Below are 23,814 nucleotides of genomic sequence, written 5' to 3' on the forward strand. Positions count from 1 at the left end.
CACTGATAGCTGCATGTAACTTAAAGCTGAAACTATTATATAAGATGGCTCCTGGGAGCAATGCTGACCTTAGATACGGTGCTCGCCCCCCTTGGGAGCAGCCCGCTGTGGCCCCACTTCTGCTTTGTTCTCCCTCCTCTATGGTTCAGGCGGCAGAGCCCCTGCAGCTTGCTGCTGTCCACAGCTGGCCGCCCGAGTGCATGCGTGCCAAACCGGCCGGCACGCCGTCCATCACGCTCATCAAAGGCCGCGGGGCAGAGGAGCAGGGCTCAGTCCAACTTTCTTGCATTAAAAAGATTTTTAAGAGACCTTGATAAAACTGGGGCTTCCTGCTTTTTGATGTGTTTAAGTAGAAGAACATTTTCTTGTAAAAAGAGCTAACACGTCGGGAGCAGGAACAGGCCCCAGTGGAAAGTCAAGTTCTCTGTCGCTGTTCTAAAATGACTAGCGGGGAGTCCAGAAGCTTTAGGGGGGTTTGAATACACACATCAGTCATCTTTTAACTCCAGCAGACAAGGGGGAAAGGATTGTTTTATGTGGAGAAAGGACAAGTGATGTGTTGTGGACACTTTAAAATGCAGACTGGTATTTTATTTGAGAATATCAAGCATATCACTAACCAGCTGACCAGAAATGAGATGACACCCGGATCTTTGATCCATGTGACTTAGGTTAAACGAGCACCATCCAGGACAAGCAAAGGCTGTCAGGGGAGAGTAGAGCCACCCAGGCGCCCGCCCACTCTAAGCCCCCTGCCCACACCCCACGCCGGCCGGACCTGCCCTAGCAGAGGGCAGGGGGCATGAGCCTGGGACCCCGGAGCACGTGGCTGCACAGGCAGTTCCCCGAAGGAGCTGGGGTGCTGTCACCGTGGTGCCAGGGTCCAGACTGCCCCCCGAGCCTCAGGCTCAGCCCTCTCCCCAACTGCCGCCCCAGGACTGTGCTCACCTGGTCATGCCCTCCTCAGGAGTGGCCCCAGAGCGGGGCGCATGGCCGGGCAGATTGTGATGGCTTTCCTCCCTGGGTACCACACTCTCCAGGGACGCCTGGCCCCCCTCTCCTTGTCAGGCCACCTCACATGGAGGACACACGCAGAGCTTCCTGAGGATTTAACCCCAAATCAAGTCATTCTCACACTTGATCCTCAGCTTGTGGCCCGCCAGGACTGGGCTGCAGACCTCACATTTGCCTCCAAACGCCATCTTGTCAGTTCTGTCCACCCTGAGCCCGGGGGGCACATCCACACGCTTCATCCTCCTGTCCACAGCATGCCTCTGTTAGTTCACTCAGGTCAAAGGGAACAACACTGACTGGAAATGGCGTGAGGACAGAGCCCTGCATCACATCACGGGAGACCTCTCTACAATGTGTCGCCCCATGAACCTTGTTGGATGCAGTCAAATTTAATACAGTGGTCCCTCCTTATCTGTGGGGGATACGTTCCAAGACCCCCAGTGGATGCCTAAACCTGTGGATAGCACCGAATCCTATATAGACTATGTTTTTTCCTATATAAACATACCTATAAGTTTAATTTATAAATTAGGCATAGTAAGAGATTATCAACCATAACTAAGAATAAAATAGAACAATCATAACAATATACTGTAATAAAAGTTACCACAGATCTTAGCAGCCTCAGAATATGATTTTTTTTCTTCAAAGTCGAGAACTTTCACCTTTTCACTTAAAGGAAGCAGTTTAGGGCTTCTCTTTGGCATACCTGAATTGCCAGCATCACTACTCTTGAGCTTTGGGCCATTACTATGGAAAACCAGGGTGCCTTGAACACAAGCACTGCGGTACCTTGACAGTCAAGGTGATAACCGAGGCGGCTACTAAGTGACTGATGGGTGGCGGCGTCTGCATCGTGGATGCGCTGGACAAAGGGATGAGTCATGTGCCAGGTAGGACGGAGCAGGAAGATGCAAGATTTCATCATGCTACTCAGAATTCCTAAGTTTCATAAAAAACTTATGAAGTGTTTATTTCTGGAACTTTCTTTTGGACCGCAGTTGACCACAGGTAACTGAAACCGTGGAAGCGAGACCGTGGATAAGGGGGACTACTGTATGTACCTTCAAGAACCTGCCTGAAGCCCCCCTTCGCTCCGCCCGTCAGCACCTTCCTCGAGCATCTCGTGGACTCTGCCCTCTAATGCACTTTGCTGACGGGGGTCTAGGGTGTAGGAGGGCAGCCTCAGGGACGGGTCAGGACAGCTTTGGGTGACTGGTCTCCTGGAGGAGCCCTAGCACTCTGACCATCCCAGGGGGAGAGCCCACTGCTGACTCCACACCACATGAGACAGGCCTTATCAGGGGCCTTCCCAGCCAGGCTGCAGCCAGCCTCACCGCATCACCCTTTCCGGGGGTTTCTGGGTCTTTCGGCCTCAGTGTCTCCTGACAGAGAGGAGAGAGTGGGGGTGGGAGGGGCGCCCTTGCCCTCTATGCCAACCAGCAGGACACCAGCTGGCTGAGCAGTGCCCAGTGCCTCCTTGACCCACAGTCCTGAACAGGACCCGACGGCCACTTGGGTTGTCTCCACCTCAGCCGCCCCAACATCACTCCTCGGGGCCGCCCCTCTCTCTCGCCCACTTCTTCTCAACTGGACGTCGGGACCTCCCCTAGTGGCCTGTGGATCCAGGCATCCCCCTCCTCCTGCCATATGTGCTCAAGGCTGCATTTCTGGTGTGGCCTGTTCCTCCTGAGCTGTGCGTCTTTGAGCCTCAGGTCAGAGCCTTGTCACTTAGGCTTCTCTCTACTCTGGGTGGTGACCAGCAGGAGCATGGGGGCAGAGACAACGGTACCCTCACTGGACATCCGGGTAAGCCTGGCCCTACTGAAGAGCGTCCTCATGCATCGCGAGCCTGGAGAAGCCCCGTGTCGTGTGATGCGGTGAGGAGAGGTGAGCCCCAGGGGACGGCATGAGAGTGCAGCTCATGAGCTATGTCCAGGCGTCCCCACCGTGGGCCCTGTGCCCGTCAAGGCCCTGTGTCTGGCGAGCTGGGCGCCAGGCCCCTCCCTGCTGCGGGCTGGGCCAGTGATCCAGGGTACACTGCCCCTGCCCCCCACAACACCAGCCGGCTTGTTTCTAGGACTCACGTGGTAAGGTCACCGCGAGCAATGAGAGAAAGCTATGCCATGGGGAAACCTGAACCTGCCCATGATCCTTTGGTGGGGTCAGGACACAGGTACGTGGCCCCATAACCACAGGCCTGTGGGTAAATTTCAAGTTTCAGGAAGAGCACATTTCGGAAATTCAAAATGAAAGCTACAAACCAGTTTTGTGTCACCAACTTTAGAGGCTCAGCAGGCTGGACATCACACTGTCACCAGTAGCCCATCCCCTCCCACCATCCCGTCCACCTGGAGTGCCAGCCGGGAGGGTGCGGCCCCGCCTGCTGTCACCCTGGAATGGAACACTCCCAGTGGCTCTCTCCCTTGAACCCTCAAAAGTTCCCTCCCCCGAGCCAGAGCCTTTGAGCTCCGGCTGTGCAGGCCAGGCCACAGCATCTCCCTGACTTTGTCCTGTGGCCTGAGTGGGACACAGTACAGTGCCCCGACCCTGGGCGTCACCTGAGGGGTCAGAGCAGCCAACGGGGCTGCCGATCAGGAGCCGCGGTGAACGGAGGCCCAATATCTGACCTGCATAGTGACACCCCCCTCAGAACTTGCCTTAGAAATTCTGGAACTGACTGTCCATGAAGGAGGAGACCAAGAGATTCATATATTCTCCATGTGGCCCACACGTAAAGGTGAGGCACTTTAACACACAGAATGCTGAACCACCTTTTCAAGAGAAAAGGGTTCTTATGATCCTTGTGCTCACCTCCTTCTGGCTGTAATTACACAGTTTTGTCAGATGTACAACAGCCCTACTAAGTGGGGTTGGGAGGGAACATTTGGCACTGAGAGACAGTGAAGTGAAATAGGCCAGGTCTGGGCCGGGCCCACGCACAGAGCAGCCGTGGCCTCCTGGTCCTCCTACCTCGTTTCCCAGCAAAGCAGAAACACATGCTTCCGAGGCGTCGCAAATGGCCGTGAGGTCGTGGCCCCCCTCCAGGGCCAGAATAATCCGGCCGCCAGCCAAGCCCATCAGCTGCTTCGTCAGGTACCCGAAACCTGCAACGGAAATGCGAGATGCAAGTCAAGGGTGGGGGCGGGGTGTGGGCCCCTGCCTGGCAGTGGATCAAAGCCCCAGAAACGCATTACATCACGTTATGGAGACCCAGGGGGCTGGCACACCGAAACATATAATAGAAGCCAGGTTTGATTGTAATAAATTCATCGAAGAATTTCGGGCTGGGACTCTTTTTGATCTGTTTGAGAGTAGGAATTACGGTCTGAAGGCTTTGATTTTATAATGCCGCAAATCATCTCATTTGGGGGGCAGGGAGGAGCCCGTTGGCTCTCTCATGCTGGGACCACAGAGGCCAGGCCTCGGTGGGCAGCCGGGACCCCAGCCCGCAGCTGTGAGGGCATGGCCGCATCCTCCCAGGGGCCCAGGGGGTTCTGGGCAGCCGATGTGGGGGGCACATGCGTGGACGCACACACTCATGCAGACACGCACATTAATGTCACGTGCGCACTTCCAAGACTCTCACACAGCCGTGTCTGGGGTGTCTGGCTTTCATCAGTAGCCACAGTCCCCCCAATGCAGCCACATCGCCCTCCCACGGGCCCAAAGCGCCTGATGGGTGATGATGATTGCCACCCTCGGCCGGGACAGTCTGTCGTTTATTAGAGAGCCAGTGAGCACTGCGCCACCCTGATTAGTGGCCCCATCACAGGCTAGCCATCAGCAGACCAGGCCCAAGGCTGGGCTGTGCTCCCCGGCAGCCACAGGCACTGGGGAGGCCGTAAGTTCCGAAGCCTTGGGTTGTCTCTGTCTGATGGAGATGCTGCCCACGGCTTCGAGGCTGCCACAAGGATGAAGCAGTTCAGGACGTGGCGGCAGGCTGGGCCGGGCACTGAGGGGTGCCCGGCATGGTGCACACTCTTTGCCCTCTGCCTGGTCACTTCGTCGGCCACTAGGCCCACGACCCGGGGGCACAGGGACTCTGAGAGGTCCTGTGCTGGAGCACAGCCACCCAGGGCCACTCTGTTTCCATCTTTCTCCTCTTGTGAGCCCATATTCTCCCCATGTGAGGGACAGGGATGTGGACGGGCTCTCCTCAACCATCTGCACTGACAGGAACCATGGGCCATGAGGGGACCCTAGGGCCTCAGACAAATCACGAGGGCCATGTCCAGGAGCCCAGAGAATCCCAGGTGCCTCGACTGCTGTGACACCCGGGGTGCTGGGCAGTGGTGGCGGGAGCTGGGGTGCATCCAGGGCCTTTCTGTGCACCCGAGGCTCGACGCCAGGAGATGCACATTACTTTGTGGTTTGCTGTGACAGAGCAGAAGCACAGGCCACAGCCACCACTAGGCAGGGCTCTTTGCACAGCCGTCTTTCTCCTGGTTAAAAGCAGGGCCGCCGTCCCATGCAAATCGCCCAGAGCGTGCACGGATGTGGGGCTCCCTGCTCCCCTCCAACTTGGAAGTGAACTTGCTCTCAGCTATTCCCCTCCACATAGGTTCCTCCCCGGTCAGCGTGGGTGACATGAGGCACTGCGTCTCAGCTGAGAAAACGTGCACCCCGGGTCACCGCGCTCAAAGGCTACACGACCTCACCCCAGCACGACTGCCAGGGCAGGGTGTGCTTGGGGCCTCCTGGTCTCTAGCCTCCCGCGCTCGGCTCACCCCATGTTCTTGGGCTTGCTGGCACTGTCATGTTTTGGGTAATACGAAAAACGTTAGTTTCCTTCTGTTGTCACTAACGCAGGGGCTTGAAATACACAGCACACTGGATCATAAACACATAGAGCCCCGGGTGCTCTGGGCAGCCTGCAAACCCACTTACATTTGGCTGAGAGGTTGTAGCCGCCGAGCGGCGTGGGGTGGCCCTCCACAGCGTCGAAGCCTGATGACACCAGCACCACGTCCGGGGCAAACTCGTTCGCGATGGGCATGACCACCGTTCTGCGAAGGGCAGGAGCAAGAAACACTGGTGAGCCCAGGTGTGAACACGGCTCATTTCACAGGTGTCCCAAACCCACAAGCCCCAATATGAAGGCTCAGGGCCCAGTGCAGCACAGGCAGTGCGTGCGCGGGCCGTCTTTTGCACATTTTGGAGGTGATCTGTGACCTGGCCCCCCCGTCCGGCAACCGCTGCCCTGACCTGGGGCGAGTGGAGCAGGAGGCTGGGCTACTAAGGATCATCTCCAGCCTCTCATTCTTGGTCCTCCCCGTCTTCCCCCCCGCCCCCGCCACCACCGCCTCCCTCCTGCTGGTGGGGACGGCTCTGCTCACGCCTCTGCTCACTTTATACCGACACTGTTTCAGGACGGGCACAGTCACTGCCTCCAGCACAGGTCCCAGAGCTTTGTGGCTGAGAAGGCTTGGGAGCCACTGACCCCAGAGGGCCAGGGCAAGGTCAGCAATGAATGACCGGATAACCAAGGAGCATGGAGGCAAGGGTGATGCATCGGGTTAATGAAAAACAAATTCTGTACTTAAGATCTTTAAAGGGGGAGCTGATGATCAAATTTAAGAGAGCTGACAGTTAAAAATATTTATTTATTCACAGAGAAATCCAGTGGTTAAGTTACAGTAGGGGAACAAGGGAAAGAGTCTACTTGAAAAGTAGAAATACACTTCTTAACACAAAACACCCAGCCGGGAGCTCGCAGTCCGTCAGCCCGACCTGTAGACATGGGCGCTGTGTTATGAGCGAGGATCTATTTCGGGGCGGCCCAGGAGGCCCATGTCACGTGAGCTGCTCTATTTGATTTGGAATTAATCACCACTGACTTCACTCTCCTTCCTCCCCTCTGGGGGCACAGTGGGCAGAACCACAGGTGCCCGGGGCCCGTGCTCCTGCAGCAGCTGAGGAAGGCAGCCTGCGACTGCGCACGTGTGCTGTGCGACTCTGCTGGACTCGTCACTCAGCCCTCGCTGAAGATGGCCAGGTTTTACGGTTCCCCCAGGTTGGTAAGCCTTCTGCCTACTTCTCAGAGCTGCTCAACAAGTTTCTGCTGCAGCAAAGGCTCTGTGTTCCTGCAGCTTCTACCAGCACGCACGCCCAGCTCGTCTCGCAGTCTCAATTTCCTGCAGACAGCTCTTAGAGGCCCATGCGGACAGGGGGTCACGCACGCCCGGCATGGCCACGCTCCCTTCCCACACTGCAGAGTCTGGAACACCAGTGCCGAGGGCGGCAGGGCTGGCATGAAAGCCTCCAGTCTCTCCTTCAGCTTCCATTTCAAAAGGAAAGCCATCGCGTAAGTCAGCAAAGTCAACTCCATGAGGTACCCACTTTGGCCAAAAGAAACAAAAATGCTCGAAATTAAATGTTACTCCATTCAGGAACTCTTCTAGATTGCAGTGCTGTTGAGGATCTGGCTGCAGGTGGCGGCGGTGATGAAAACCCCTCAGGGCTGCAATAGGGGAACCTCTGCCCGCCCTCCACACAGAAGCCCCGGGGAGGAGCCGGCCGAGGACACAGGGGATGTCGGAGCAGCTGGAACACCGAGTTCCAGCTCCAGGGAACACATACCACCTGGTTCCAAAAGAACCACAGAGCGAGCGCCTCCGAGAGAGAGGAGGCTCGGCTGCGCGACACGAGGGCCCTCTGCGGCTTTCGTCCACTCAGGGCAGACGCTGAGAAGTCGTCCACAAAGACAAGCACCAACTTCACAGCTCGCCAGCCGAGCAGCTCACTTCTGGAACCTCGGACTGCGGCGTCAAGAAGGCCGGGCTTGGCTTTTGAACATTTCGATGCTTTCACTTTTCTTCCTTCTGAGGCTGTGCCCAGTTCAGTTTCCTCTGGAACTGTCTGCAACAGGCTCAGGAAAGAAGCTTCAAAGGACCCAGGGTCTGGCACTCTTCTCCTACAAGGGCCAGGGGGTCGATATTTTAGTCTTCAGGCCACACAGTCTCTGGTGCCACATTCAACACTGCTCTTGTAGGGCAAGAGCAGCCACACACGATACGTGAACATGTGAGCGTGGCCGTGTCCCAGTAAAACTTTACTTAAAAAACACGTGGTGGAATTTGGCCCAGGGGCCATAGCCTGCCAAGCCCTGCTCCAGACGCCTGTCAATACGACTTTCATAACATCCTGCACTGCGTGACACCAGCCTCAGATTTCATGTTTCCTTGTGTCCACTGCGACGCTTCCACAAAGGCTCGACAGACGCTGTAAACACAAAGGAGGAAACACTGCCTCTTAAACAGAGCGTTTGCTTCAGAGCATGTTCTGGACTGTGTGTTCCCGGTCCTGCCACGGGCTCTGGAAGTTGAGAAATTCTCACTCTAGGCAGTGGCAGGATGGAGCGAATGCCTCAGGATCCAGGAAGTCGTCTGCTTTTCTCTCAATGACAAGCAGACGTGGCCTGTCTTCCCAAAGGCACAGGTCCCGGTCCCCTCTCCAAGGACCTGGGGTTTCCTCAGTGGCTCCTGACGGGCAGCATGGCCCAGTGAGGCCACGCTTGACACTTGACACTTGCCAGTGCCTTTCACTGCCTCTGTCAGCCCCTGGAGACTGGATTTTAATTATTTTAATGACGTTCCTGTCGCACTAACCTGGTCTTCAGGTGGAATAACAGTTTCAGCGTGCTTTTGGTATGGATTTTAAAGCCAAGACGTTTTTTCAATGAAAACCACAGATATTTTATGCAGACCCCGGCTCATTCACAAAGAGCTTCTGCAGCCGTTTTGAAGCAAGTGCATGTGGCGGGCTTTTGGGCTCTGCTTTGAAGTGCTGCTGAGCTATTTCATTTCTAATCCCCCCACAAAATTAAAAAAACAGCCCTGTTAAAATCATCATTAAACAAAGTCAATGCCGAGAGTCCCTGGCGTCTGTGCCTGGTGTGTGGCATCGCCCCAGAGCCAAGCAAAATAAAATATAAAACACGGCTGGTCCTGTGGGTGTGGGTGTGACAGTGTGTACATATGTGTGTATGCGTGTGTGTAGGGGGCTTGAGCACATCGGCCACGCACGAGCGCGGGCAGCCAGGACAGTGGACGTCCGTGCACACACCCTCCCGTGTTTTCCTGGGTTGGACCCTCTAGGTTGTGACCCCAAACGCTCACTAAGGCTGAGACAATCTGAAGTGGCACAGAGTGCTGGCGTGTGCTGGTGGGCCTCCAGCGCCGACGTGCTGTCCACCCTCAGAAATGTCACTGGCCCTCAGTGGGACTTGTGAGAAGAGGGCCGAATGCGCCCTGACTATCCTGAGAACCTGCCTTCTAGAAGCTCTGCCTCTTCACCAGCCCGGGATCCTCATGTGGGAGGGAAGCTGAGAGAACATCGTACTTCGTAGGTGCTGCAAAGAGAATGGGGAACTGGCCTCACGCTTTATCTTGCGTTAAACTTTAATAAACAACTTAGTCTCTGGAAATAAGAGCTGAATATTTGCTGTAGGCCTTCCCTCAACCGGCACTTTAAGGTGAGTGTTTCTGTGGGGTCACCTTTGACCTACAAGGCAACCTGAGGGCAGAGGGGGTGGGCTGGGAGCTTCCCAAGGCAGCAGACTGTCCCCTGACTGCTGAGAGGTAGTGGGGTGGGCAGGTCTCCGAGAGAAGAGACGGGCAGGTGTCCATCAACGGTGACCCCTTAGTGGGGGAGAGGCGAGGGTATTGGGAACAAGCCCAGACCCCCTAGCATGCGCCTGTCCCTGGGGGTGGAGCTCAGATGGGACAAGGCCCTGCAAACGCCAAGCGCAGGGGAGCGCGAGGGCGACACAGGCTGCTCTGCATGGCCGCGTTGCGTGCTCTGCTCACAGGGCCGTCCCAGGTGAGGCCTGGGGACGCTGCCCTTCACTACGTACACGGCACTGTGTCCTCCCCTCAGTCCTGTGTTCACTGGTCAGCCCACACCTGTGGCCTGGCAGACACGACTGTGTCCGTAACCGCAGGTTTCCATGGGCAAGGCATCCAGGATGGAAGCAAGCCAGGACAACAGAGTGGGCAAGTGGAGTGCGACTTGCTAACGTGTAGAACCGTAGCCCCCAATCGGCCCCTGGCTGCTCTGCGGAAGAGACAGCACCAGGGGATACCACAGGGCACTGACAGTTAACAGAATTGGGTTCCATGAGGCACCATGAAACATCAGATCGCGGGGTGTACGAACAGAGTCTCCGAAACCCAGAATGGGATCTAAAGGCAATGATTAATTCCACAGTTGGTTCCAACTTCTGGAAAGAAATGACCTTTCAATTCGTCTGCTACATCAGGACCCTAAACAAAACCCACCAAGCTCACGGTCAGCACAAGCCTCGGGGCATCCAGCCTGGCATGGCTAACAGGCCCCGGAGCCGTCTCTCCGGGGGCTGTGCCCACCTGTGCCAGGGAGCATCTGGGAACCCGGGGGGGCAGCGCCAGAGGTTCCAGTGGAGACAGGATTCAGGGCTGACGGCCTCCCTGCATCCCTGGCTCCTTCCTGATCCCCAAGTGCCCCATAAGCATCACCCACACAAACTATGTCCTTTCCTGAGGAGCATGGAAGCTCCCGTGGCCAGGGCCTCTGCTCAGAGTGGGCATCCTCAGTCTTCTTTCCTCATCATTGTGGTTTGTGGGTAAGCTCGCAACTAGATGTCTGTAGCAGGGTGAGGGAGCAGGAACCACCTCACAGAAGAATAGCTGTGGCCGAACTGAGCCACTTCCACAGGAGGCTGTGGCCCTGGGTACCTGACAACACAATTTTAACAATCACAGTGTTTCAATAGATGAAAAATTCCTTTAGTGGTGTGTGGTGCAATTCTTGCTGTGAGAGGCAGGAAGGAGGCCGAAATCGGGAATCAGCGCACATCTGCATGGTGGGTGTGGCCTCGAAACCAGCCCAGCTGCGGTGTCGTTGAGCTCAGGAGTTCCACCGCATCCTTTCAGAGTCACCAAAACCCATGGTCTCCGCCAGATGTGCCAGGACAGTGGCTGGAGCGACTGCCCGTCAAGGATTCGAAGTCTGCTGAGAGTCGGATCCAGAACAAAGATAAAAGGATGGGCATCCAACTGCTCCAGCCTGGCTGCCACCAACTGTGACGCCCACTGCAGCTCCCCTGCCCACAGCCCTTGGCCACCCTCAGGCACTGCGGCCGACCAGGGAGCGTGGACTGCCAGGCAGGCTGGACGCTGGGGCCAGTCTGAAATGCCCCCACACTGAAAGACCAGCTCTGCCCGCTCTTGTCCCCACCAGGCCCCAGCCCACCGCTCCACGGCCCCACAGGCCCCTTCCCGCGTGCTCTCCTGCTTCCAGCCTCTGCACTTTATTCTCCGAGACTCAGCCCTGGTGAGGTGGGAGCAGCCCTCCCCACAGCTGTGGCTCCCGGGGTGGAGCAGGTGACCTGCTGAGCCGCTTTCGCCCTTCTTCGCCATCTTGCTCACTGCTCCTCCCAAAGGGGTTCTCCGTGCCCCTCCTGTGGTCAACCCAGGAGGCCTCCGGCCCTGCACCATCCTTCCCTCAGTATCCACCCCACACAGTCCCCACTGCTCCCCACCAGGGTCCCATGTGCTCTCAGCTCCCTGCCCTGTCACTGTCCCCAGGCCTTCGCCCACCTCAGATAGAGGCTCTCGGACAACTGCGTGGGCTGTCTAGGCCCTGGAGGCCCTGGCTGCCAGCCCACCCACCTCACAGTGCTGTCCGTTCCTCCTCAGCACCTGGCACCCTCTTCCTTTCAGGTACCCCTGGGAATACAATATCAGAGACAGCATAGCCCGCTGAGGATGCCCCATACCCTTGACAGGGGCCCACCCACCAGGCACCGGGGCCACAGCGGGCTCAGGATCCCCTGGCCTCTCCTGCCTGTCTCGCTGCTCCACTGCGTGAAGCCGACCTTGGTCTCTGCCTCGGTATCCCCATGTTCTCTCCTGGTTTCCTGCCTTGTGCTGGACAGGCCCTGGCCTCCCCACTGGGACACTGCCCTCTGGGCCTGCGCACCCCTCTAGCTCCTGTCCCTTCTCCTCCTCATCCCGGATCCTCAGAGAGCGGGCGTTGCTCTCGTCCTCACATCCCATTCACTCCCAGCCCAGAACGTTCTGCCCCAACCTCCACAGACTGGCCTTCCAGTGGCCTCCTAACTGCCAAATCAGAGGGACACTTTCCAGCTTTTTCTTGAAAACCTGCTAAACTGTGAGCATCCACAGCTGAACCCACAACCTGCTCCTCCCGGTTCTTTGTGTGGTAGCCCCATCCTCCTCTCCAGACAGTGACCTGAGACCTCACAGGACACGCTGCCTGCCCTCAATTCCATCCCATTCTCAAATATGTCCTGAGGTGGCCCCTCCCACCCCTACTCCCCGTCCTGGTCAGGCTCTGTCATCCTTCTCTGGACTCATCCACCAGACCCAGCACAATCCACCTCACCCTGAATCCAGGAGTGCCACCAAGCTGCCAGGAGACGGCCGTCAAATGCGCAGACCAGCCACCTTGTTCACCTGGTCGGAGCCCCTTGACTCGCTCCTCCACTATCAGGGTCCCGGCCAAGCCCCCCAGAGGCAGCTGAAGGCGGCCCCACACAGGCAGGTGGGTCACACCCCAGGCCTGCTCCCAGGGGAGCACTCTGCTCCCAACACCTGTCCGGGCTCACCCCTCAGGGACTCGGCCAGGAAGCTTCCTCCCTGCGGGGCAGGTGTGTGTGCACGGCGCCATCACAACCCACCTCGGCGTGCCACAGCCGCCTGCCTAGGGCCCTGCCGCCCGCTGTGTGTGTCCACCTTTTATATCCCCGAGTGCGGGCAGAGGGCAGGTACACGAAGGCCGCCAAACATGAGGGTGCTAAACTCTGAGTTTTCAGCTTACATTTTTTGCTTCTAAGATCACCCTAGGTGGTCCTCAGATAAAATATCTGCATAGGAGAAGATGTGGATGCCCTTAAAGAGACATCATTGCCTTAGAAAACAAGGGCCAATGGTTTGGGTCAAATCTCCTCACAATGTGAGCACTGGGCCCCCGGGCATAACCTTTCTGAATAGACACAGGCCTGTGAACGGATGCGGCCAGCACCAGCCGACCGGTCACGCACGCATGGTGGAAATAACGACTATTAGGAACATTTGACCACAACAGTAAAGAAATAAAACTGTTAAAAAAAGAAAAAAATCCCCAAAAATGCCATATGGGAGTAACAAAAATGAAAGGCGCCTCAACTTTCATGTCATCCTTGAAACGATGGGAAAATGAGTGAATCTGTCCAGTTGTTCAATTGAAAGGCAAATCTCAATTCATTAAGACACTGAAGTTGCCACTTTAGAAAGTCCAGTTTCACCGACATCTTGGGTAAACTTCATAATGTGACATTTAAATCCAAATTACGACTCAAAAGCAAAAACAATCCCCGTTTGATTCCCTTGCTGCCGGGGTGGAGGCTCGTGGGCGGATGGCAGGTAAGCGAGGGGTTAAGGAAAGAGCATCATTATCTCCTGGGCCCTAAGCCCTCTCCTCGCTCAGCAACTTCAAAGCCCTCTGGCCGCACTGGTTTGAATTAAGGTTCCCTTTTCTCCTGGAGTCTCCGCCTGCGCCCGGGCCGCAGAGAAAGTGCTGCTGCTTCTGGATTTCATTAGGGGCAATTTTCTTATCTCTTCTTCATCTTAGGCTTGATCTCCTGAAATGCAACGTGGCAGGCAATGGCTCTGAGTAACAAGGTGCTGCCTTTAAGGCACACATTGTCCCATGGGGCCCCCCAAAAGGGGGAGAAGCGCAGAAGAAAGGGGAAAGCAGGGCCTGACCCTTCTTCCCCCATCCGATCGATGACCAGGGAACCATAAATTGTAAACTTCAAAGTGCTCTTTTACATTAAAATCAATAAAAAAACCCTGGAACAATTTTCCTTTTCAAAGAAGCTATTTAAGCTATAAAAAGTTCATTTGATAAGGTATCATCATGTACACACTTGGCAGAAGATTAAAACAGAATGTCAGCAGCAACCAAGAGTGAAAGGTTCATCTTAAAGGTTGCCTGGGGGGCCGAGGGCCGGAGGATGACCTTAGGCCCACCTCGCCCCCCCATCGGCCCACCGGCCAGCCCCGAGGTGCTGAGCATCTCACCCCAGGCTCAGAGCCCTAGGGCCACTGAGACCGGGCATGAAGGCCAGAGCAGTGGAAACCTGGCCGGGAAGAAGGAAGAGTTCTGCAGCAAGAGGGAGCTACCCGTTTTTACCACTTCAAACCCGAGTTTAAAGGAAGCTGCGCCCACACCAGAATTCGGCCACATCGGGCCTTAGGGCCCCAGGGTGGCACCGATGCCCACTCGGGCAGCATGGACGCCTCTCACGGCGGGTGTCCCGGCACTGTATTTCCAAAGAATCCTCATAAGGGGGCCGGTTCCCAGGTGGGCGGACGGCAGAGTGATGCCGGCCTGAGGGCCTCGAGGACGGGCAGCCACAACTCCCAGGTGCTGAGGCGCCAGCTTCAGACTGCACGAAGCTGATCTTCACGGGCTCGTCAGCAAATTCTCAGATGTTGTACGTGTTTGGGGGAGTGCTTCTTCCTTAAATTAGGCAGAGCAACTGCTAAAATTACTTTATACCTCAGCAAGAGTAAGCAGCAGCATCAAAATTAAAGCAATGAGATCAGAGGAAAAAGCGATTCAGGACGGGCCTTCTAGGAGGGGAGGACTCCGCAGGGACCGCGGTCACCTCTGAGCAGCTGACGTTCTGTCTCCATTGAATCAAATGTGAGCCGTTTATTTCTCGGAACCACTGAGTGGCTGTGGCTGGGGACTTACATCGACAGAGCCACCCAGGGGCCGGGCCTTTTTATCACCAGACCCCGACAACCATTCTGAGGTTGGGGACTAGGACCCCATTTCGAGGTGAGCGGGCAGAGGCGGCGAGGGGTCATGTAAGGGTCTCCACGGAGCACGTTGTGGACGCTCAGCTAAACTCTTACAGATGTGTCGTTTTATGGAATCTCACCCGCCACAGAGACAGGCACACACACAGGCACACGTGCACGCACATGGGCATCTACATACACACACACATACCCCTGCATACATGCACACACATACAAACTCACATCTACAGACAAGCCTACACCACAGAGCCCTGTGCACATGCAGTCGCAGAGACACACATACACATGTGCACACACATGTGCAGGGACACATGCGTCACACAGACGCACGCCTGCACGCGTGTGCTTTCCATTTCGATAAAGCAGGACAAGAGCACGGAATTAGAGAGACGCAAAGAGACAAAGTCACCAGAGCCTTTACGGGACTCTAATCCCTGCTGCATTGATTGCTTTCTAATGGAGACCAAAAGTCTGTTAGGCTTTGCCGCCAAACAAAACTCTCCCCACGAGGGCCCCTGGGACCCGCACTGGGGCAGGAGGACCACTTCCTGGAGCACTCATTCCATGGGGCAGGTGGGAGCCACCATTTAAGACAGGCAGAAACTGCGCTCTGCTGAGCATCCATTGTCAGTGGCAGGAATTACTTCAATCTGGCCCAGATCAAAGTAGAAGTAACCATTTGATGACAAAAGCAAACACGGCATTTAAAGAAAATCGCCCTGAGGCTCTATTGTCAGGGACCAGAGTAATGCAAAGGAAGCAGCACGAATGGGGAGAGTCGCCTCGATTTTTATTTCATAGAGGAGGAACATTTACTTCTGTTTCCCATCATCTCACAAAAGATTTGTTGGAAGAAAAATCAGGGGATTCTGAAAGTGGCCACCTTTCACTAATGTAACACTTTCTGACACCCGGCACTAAACCCCTTGCCTTGGTCTCCATCACTTTCTCACCATCAAGACCCAAAATGGAGTCCTGTTTTTCATTTAATGCACAAAAGCAAACATGGCAGACAAAAGGGAAGAAAGTCTCGAAGATTCCACCGTTGGCTTGAAGCACAAACTGAGAGGAGCCCCCTGGAGTCCCATCCCTCGAAAGTGCAGTTAAAGAAATGTGGATCTCTGCATGGTGCGGCCTGGAGGCTGCTAGAGGGGCTCCCGAGACAAGTCTAGTGCTCACACGGAGGGTGAGGGTCGAAGGAGAGCAGTGACACGGAGGAAGAGCGGAAACACAGGTGTGGAATTTCCGAGTGTTTCAGAAATGCCCCGAGGGAGAGGAAGCTGGGACACTCACCTGAAGGCCGCCAGGTACTCCGCATCTCCCATGGGGGGGTCGAGGCCGCCGGTGAAAGCCATGTTGACGTTGAAGCCCACGCCCGGCCCTGTGCCCACCTGCGCAGAGGAGAGAAACACGTGTCACAGACCCTCGACCAGGGGCCTCTCCAGTTAGGACTGCTGCAGCCCCACCACAGAGCCTGTGCGTTGTGCTCCTCGGTACGTGTCACTAGAGTGTCACTCGTCCCCGCAGCCTCTGATGTGCTGATCTCGATGATGGAGAATTTTCACAGAATGCGGGGGCTCCTACACCAACAGAGGGCAACCAGAATACATCTGCCAGTGAGGCTGTCCTCCAACTCCCACCTGGATGTAAGACCCAGAGGCAGACGAGCCTTCTTCCTTAGACGGGTCCCCTACTGTTGGGGCCTCTTGGTCAGAGCGAGGGCAGGCTCTACTTGGGGATCAGGGTGTCACGAAGGAGCCTCTGAGCCTGCTGTTCCTGGGGCCCACCGTGTGGCATCGGACAGTGAGAGGACGGGACAAGCGTCCTGCTCAAAGGACAGGACAAGTGACATGGCCTGGGGATGAGTTTCAGCTGCACAAAGCTGCCTCTCCTGGGGGAAGGAGGGCACCCCATGCTTACTCGCTCATAAGTATTCAGCCTGTCCAGATTAGAACCAGAAACCATCCCCAGCCTCTCATTTGTACTTCAGACAAAATAAAGGCCACGTGTGCTCACGCGCCGGCATCCAGGCTGCCATCTGCCTGAGATCACAGTCTGCGGCTCAGCGAGCATGAAGCCCTGGCTGCCGTGTGGCAGGAGTGGCCCACCTGCCCTCCCGCCTCCAGGGCGGCTCTGCCTTGGCCCCCTCGAAGTCCCGCACACTGACCGGGGCCCCTGCTCACCTCGTCAGGCGCCCCGCTGCCCGGGAAGAAGTTCCCGTCGTCGTAGCGGTGTAGGGAGATGTACAGGACATTTGGGTCGTTGTAGAATGCCTGCTGGGTCCCATTTCCGTGGTGCACGTCCTACAAAAGCAGGGAGAGCTGACTCAGTACCAGGCAGGACGCCTCTCAGGCTCACAGAGGAACCGAGCACCTCTGGTCAGGGTGGCTGATGGCTCGGGGGATGTGAGCTAAAGGGTGCGGGGCCAAGGGAACGGAAGGAAGAGGTCCCGGGGTGGTGTCCACGTCTGTGTCACTGTGTCCCTCACCCTCAGCACCAGGGCCCGCTGCAGATTCCTGCAAAGAGGGGCTGGTGTTTCAGTGTGCCCTCCCATGTCCCGCACCCAGGCCACAATTTCCCAGACAAAGCCATTTGGTCCATTTCTTGTCCTGCCACGTCTGTGAAAAGTGAGCCATTCCCTTGGCCCCCATTGTGAGGGATGTCACTGACCCATTCATTTCCGGGCACATGTGAGGAGCCAACACTGTGCCAGATGCTAGGGTACAGCAGGAGACCATCCCACGGGGCTGAGTGACAGGTGCACACGACGGCACAGGGGGTCCCAGGCCCCGAATGAAAACGACCAACTGCTTCCCTAATCACAACGCCCACATGTTAAAAGTGCAACAGTGGGGCAGCGGGGCCTCCACCAGGGTGGCGGCCCGCTTTATGCAACGTGTGCATGTGAGAAGCTGCATGCCCGCCCGTGATTTGAACCCCGGGGACCTGCACAGTCTGCTTTCTTATTCATAAAAGTGATCTGTGCTCATGGTAGGCAATGTGGAAGGACAGCTCCAGTGGGATTGGCAAGAAACATACACATGATGCCCCAGCTAGGACCAGCTGCTGTGCAGACACGTCGAGACTTTTGGGGCGTGTGTTCCCCATAACTGAGGCAACACCGAGGGCACCACTTGTAGACAGCTGACTGTAACAGTGCCCCACGCAGCGCACAGTTCTATGACGTACCGTACAGACCTTGGCTTACGTGCTTTAGATGTGCTGGCCAGCCGGACACAGAGGCTGCCTCACCTCACGCTGCCTGCTATCATTCCTGTTGTCACTAGCTGCACCCACTTCTGGCTCCACCGGCATTTCTCACGGTCCCTCAGGAGGCTGCCCAGTGAGGTTCTGCCCAGGATCGCCCTTTGGCTGCTGCCCCCAACCACGGGCATATTTCTAGACATTTCAGGAACCCGGTTATTGGCAGGATCGGCTGATAGAAGCTATCAAACTGACTCGTAACAGGTTTGGGCTTTTATTTTCTGCATCTTTGCGGTAGTCTGCAGAAACTTAAGATCCCCAAGTCCAAATGTTGGTGGAGGCAGAGGTGCCCGCCTCCTCTCTCCACACCCGCACGTCTGCTCGGGGCAAAATGGCGATGGGCTCGTGGCTTCCCCAGCTCCTCTCGGGAACAGGCCCACTTACCCAGTCCACGATGAGGGTCTTGCTCACGTTCAGCCTTTGCTGGAGAAGCTTGGCTGCGATGGCCACAGAGTTGAAGTAGCAGAACCCCCTGCAGGGAGAATCAGAAGAAAAAAGGCAGCTTTTGATCGGCTTTTACACAACTTGCGACAGAACCATCTAGAGTCCTAGGAGATGCTAAGAGGGTCTGGGGAGTGCACGGCTCCTGATCAAGCAGTTTGGAAACCTTAACTGAAGCTGTGATTGAGAGTCAGACGCGCACACACACGCAAATGTACATGCACGCGCACACAGTCTCCTGCAGGTAGACGTGGGGCTCCCACGGTAAGAACATCCCTTTCACTTTATACTGATGTTCGCCCCGGCTCACCCCCGGAAGCCTCCAGAGAACACTCCCTGGCCTCTCGGGAGACGCTGTGGTCCACAGAGCACCGAGGTTACTAAGACATATGATAGTGACATACACAGTCCATCCAGGGATTAGCGTAACTCTAGAGTCTCATTCCAGAGAGTGAGAGAGTGATTCTAGTAGAGATGCAATCTTCCACATCTCAGTTTCCCTTTGCCTGAATTACTTACAAACTGAGAGCCCTGGGCTGTTTTATGGCTGGAATCCGGCTAGCAACCTGGAAGCCCACACAGCCAGGAGCACAACCTCTCCCGCACAGCAAGCCCGGCCATGCTGGCTCAGAGCTCACCGAAAACACCTGAAACGTCCTTCGTATTCCGTTGGTCCATTTGGGTTTACTATTGAGAGTATCCAACAACTTAGATTCAAATTAGAAAAGTAACTTCAGAGAAATGAAGCAAACATAATCCTGTTCTAAGTAACACGGAGTGTTCTGGAAGGTGGAGTATCCCACACTTTCTCAGGTGAGGCTGCACAGACTCCAGCCCAAGTCCCCTCTTGGAGGGTTAGGATCGCTTCCCTCTATACAGGAGGAGGCTCCTTTCTGAAAGGGATCTCATGCCCTCACTTGCCGATCCGGAATGACAGAGGCTCCCTCAGGCGGGGTGAGCCCAGCCGGTGGTCCCGCCTTGTTCTAGCTGCTGCTGGTCTGGCTCCAGCTGTGCCGCCTGCGCTCCTGGGCTTCTCCCAACAGTGCTCTGTGTGCACTTTCCTTGCTTTGCCACCTGACAAACTGCTCCTCGTTCCTCAAGGCACAGCCTAACGCCACCCGCTCCTCCCTCCAGGCAGCAGCAGTGGCCCTCCTGTCTCCACAGCACGGGGCATGCTCTGCCCACGCCAGCGTGCTCATGGCAGTGCTTCCCAGGTCCCACACCAGAGACGGCGGATGTGATCACCCCCAGGCAGCAAAGGCCCTCAGTGCCCAGCCGCTGAGGCTGAGGGTCAGGCCGTGTCACCCTGCCCCAGGTGCGTCCCACCTGCACTGGTTTTCCCCAATCCACACGCCACACTCACACCCTCGGCTCCTCCAATGTGTGCACAGTCAGGGGCATCCAGAACCCGAAAGAGTCCAGAGAGCTGGCCCGTGTGGTCACGACCTTGGGACTACAATTTAAGTTTCCTGTCCCAACTTTCTATAACAAACGTAACTAGGACTTCTCTAGACCGACTTCTGTGGATTCTTCCTGCCCCACTCCTCCCACTCGCCGCTTCACCATCGCCCACCAGGGAAGCTGCCCTGCGCGGCTCCAGAGCTGCACCTTGGCGACCTCGTGCTGGATCAGGGACACTCGGGAGCTGCTGACGTGCAGGGCACAGTACACATCACAGGAGGGCTTAGCAAATGGCAAACCAAGGTCCCCCCGCTGCCCTCGAGTGCTGGCCCGGCCCCCTAAGGAGAGGAGCCGGAAACCTGCAGTCTGCCCACGGGGGACTGTGCGTCTACTTACATGGGTGTGCTCTCTTCTGCGTGATGTCCCGGGGGGCGGACCACGGCAAAGCCATTCTACACAGAACACCAAACGGGGGGAGAAACAGGGATGAAAGATTGGTTTCATATCAGTGAGAAACTGTTATGGAATGTACTGGAGACACAGTTTCAGGCTGCACTCCGGGCACACAGCCACCGGACAGGATAAAGGGCTGGCTCTAAGCATCAGCGACATCTGGGTCCCTTCTTTTAAAGAGGCCTTTGGTTGTCACAAGTTACTAAGATAAAAGGTGAACTTGTTCCTGACTTTCTGTCTTCAACAGCCTGCTGGTAAGTGGGCACTGCTCAGCTCGGGAGTCTGGGTAGGAGAGAAGGGGGTGCTCTAGGACCCCTCTGATCATGACCAGCATCCCCAGGAAGCAACTGGACGGAGACCCTGGCTGCAGATAGAACGGAAGGGGCTCGTGGCTGCGCAGAGCCCATGCCCAGTGTGGCCTTAACGTGAATGTCTCTGTTGTTACTGCAACTCAGTTGCCAGGGGAGAAGGCAGCGCCGAAAACGAACAGTCCATTAACACCTAGAAGGAATATTTCCGAGGCTGGAAAGGAGTCTGTGCCCGCCGCCCAGCAGGACCTCTAAGTCACTCATACTTTAAAGAACCATCTTCAAGCTGCTCTGTAGCTGCTGTAATAAAAACGGATTAAGTGGGCACCTCTTGGTCTCACCAGCACCAGGAAGCTGTGTGCTCAAGCTCTGTACTAGCGCCCAAGGGCCGGCTGACCACTGGTGAGCGGGCTGTGGGAAGCGGTGCTCAGGGACGGACAGGGCAAGGGAGGCACTCACTTGGGAGCCCCCGCCCCCAGGACACTCAGGACTGGGGAACCGTCTCCTGTCCCTGCACAGACACTGTGCCCTGGTTCTCAGAGTACAGACCGCAGACCAGGGCCCTCGTGCTCCCTAGGGGGCCTGCCTTTTCCACTGTGTAGACAACCGCACCAACAGTGGGAAGCCAATGCTGGGTGGATGGCTGGAGCCACAGCGGGAAGTGAGGAAGCAGCCCGGAAAGCTCGAGGACTCTATCTTTGTCCACCATTGGTCTGCGGGCGGGAAGGCAGGCCCACTTAAGAGTGCTCTGGATGCAGCAGGACAGCTGACCGACTACCCTGCATCTCCACCCTTGAACACACGCCATTCCACCTCCACGTAAAGACATGGGGAGGCCATGGGAAGAGCTCTGCCGCTGCCCATGAGGCCTGTCTCTGGGGAGAACGACTGTCTGAGCTCCGAGCTGTGCCAGCTCCTTTTTCCACGGAAAGCCAATTTCCCTCGAAAGAAGGACTGAAGACAAATGGGTCATTCCAACTTGGGTAAATTGACAATTCTCAAAACTAAACAAAGTGAGCCCGTCACCTCAAGGAGAGCGACAGACAGTCGTAATTGTCAGGGAGGAGAGCTTGGCTTTCAGGTGACAATTCAAAGTTTGGAAAAAGTGGATCTGCCACTGTGAGTGGCACAGCCGTTCCCAGACTCAGAAGACTCTCCTGATGGTCACGGTTGCAAATTAGTGATTTCTTGGATACCGTACAGTAAAATGTGCCAAGATTTGGAAGATCTGCATAATTCAATGAGCCCTTATTTCCAAATGACCAACGCCCTGTGCCATCAAGTCATGCCCGGATTCACTCAGTGTGCAAGAGGCCAGTGGATTTTAACGTGGAGGACGAGGAAAAGCCAACATTGTTTCAGCTTCCACACTGTACGCAATCTTCCAGAAACTACCACTTGTTGAATTTTGGTGTAGCATCAAAGAATATCCACAATTATCTGAGAAAGCTATTAAAATACTTCTCCTTTTCCCAATTCTCTATTTGTGGGAGGCCAGGTTTTCTTCAAGTACTTCACCCAAGACAGCATGTTGCCAGACTGAAGCAGAAGGAGGTACGAGAATCCAGCTGACCGACTATGCCAGACATTATTGTTATTTATTTATTTATTCTTGGAGGCAGATTAGCCCTGAGCTAACATCTGCTGCCAATCCTCCTCTTTTTGCTGAGGAAGACTGGCCCTGGACTAACATCCGTGCCCGTCTTCCTCTACTTTATATGTGGGATGTCTGCCTCAGCATGGCTGGAGAAGCAGTGTGTAGGTCCACACCGGGGATCTGAACTGGCGAACCCCGGGCTGCCGAAGCAGAACATGTGAACCCAACCCCTGCACCACTGGTCCAGCCTGTTGTTATTTTTAAGTTAATAAATACTCTAAAAATTTCTCAGTTTTAATCTCTAATCTGGCCAATGCTGATGACCTAACTTATATAAACAAAAGCACTTTGGGTCCTTCAACAGTTTTTACGAGTACAAAGTGCTCCCAAGACCAAAGTCCCTGACGCCTACTGCACCGTTACGTTTTCAGAAATGTGGGCATGTTCCCTCCGACGCAACAGTGATCAACAGGACGGGATCCACCCTCCCCCGGACGGAGCCGTCCTTCCTATCCGTCACCTCGTGCCTGCCTGAAGGGGGCATCGCAGTGGGCCATCCCCTCCCTCCCCCGCTGGAAATCTCCTGGCAGGTTTCCTTCTAGGAGCCCTTGTCTGCCGGGTCCTCACTGACCTTCAGCTCCCCCGTGGCCACCTTGAAGACCAGCTCCACCACGCAGCCCACGGCCAGGCGGGCTGCCCCTGACGAGTGCACCTCGTTCCATATGGTGTCGCTGTCCACCTGTGGAGACAATACTCGTGCAGTGAGGCCAGTGTCCTGGGCCACAGTCACACCCCACCTCCGGGCGGCCATGCAGCCTCTGCCCACGGGCTCCGCCTCTGCACCGCCAGTAGCAGAGCCTCTCATCTCTTCTCTACTAACTGTGGAACATACCCAGCTCCCAGGCCGGCTGACAGTTTTTGGGAAGACGTGCCAAAAAAACACTAATCAGAAAAAGAACAGTGAATGCACCCAAAATATCATGCATGTTTTTACCCCCTTCTGAGGTGTCATTTCTTTTCTGAATTGCCTCAAAATACTTGAAGCTAAGAGCAATGATGCCAAGGTTACCTAGTTAGTTCCTTTTTTTTTTTTTATTTTACTGCAACTGCAGTTAAGAGTTATACTAATAATCAGTGAAATGAAATGTAAGGAAAATTAGAATGAGGGCTCTCTCGACCAACACTTCCTTTTGTGCTGAATTTAATTAGAGGCTCAAAAGGGGCAGGAAGGGAGGAGACTCAGGACCCCTCGGAAACCTCCTGGTGGGCCGTTCCCCACTCTGCCCAGGTGACTGCACGGCTGCCCCACCAGCTGTTCCCTTCAAACAGAAGAACGTATGCAGTGCAGACACGTCAGGTGATTTCTGTTTGTGTGCTGGTTTATTTATTTATTCGGGCGCATCTGATTTTTTTTTTTTAAAGCCCTGGCTAACATGGGTGAGAAGCACGACCAAGAGACTTCGGCAGCCAGTCCTGCAGAGAGCTAGTCTCCTTGTGGGAGCCTGGGGGTGGGGGTCAG

General features: G+C 55.6%; 1 protein-coding gene across 12 annotated transcripts in view; it reads right to left on the bottom strand.

Annotated features, from left to right (window-relative positions):
• Positions 1–23,814, bottom strand: part of HDAC4 (histone deacetylase 4) — a 327,295-nt gene that overhangs the window by 12,425 nt on the left and 291,056 nt on the right. For all 12 annotated transcript variants that reach the window (XM_070269644.1, XM_023642723.2, XM_070269641.1 and 9 more), the window contains 7 exons: positions 22,927–23,034; positions 20,334–20,389; positions 18,480–18,567; positions 17,015–17,134; positions 16,125–16,222; positions 5,905–6,023; positions 3,988–4,121 (listed from right to left, as the gene is read on the bottom strand). In XM_070269644.1, the coding sequence (XP_070125745.1) occupies positions 3,988–4,121; positions 5,905–6,023; positions 16,125–16,222; positions 17,015–17,134; positions 18,480–18,567; positions 20,334–20,389; positions 22,927–23,034 (723 nt within the window). The remainder of the gene's footprint in view (positions 1–3,987; positions 4,122–5,904; positions 6,024–16,124; positions 16,223–17,014; positions 17,135–18,479; positions 18,568–20,333; positions 20,390–22,926; positions 23,035–23,814) is intronic.

This window comes from Equus caballus, chromosome 6, assembly GCF_041296265.1.
Source record: "Equus caballus isolate H_3958 breed thoroughbred chromosome 6, TB-T2T, whole genome shotgun sequence".
Lineage (NCBI taxonomy): Eukaryota > Metazoa > Chordata > Mammalia > Perissodactyla > Equidae > Equus > Equus caballus.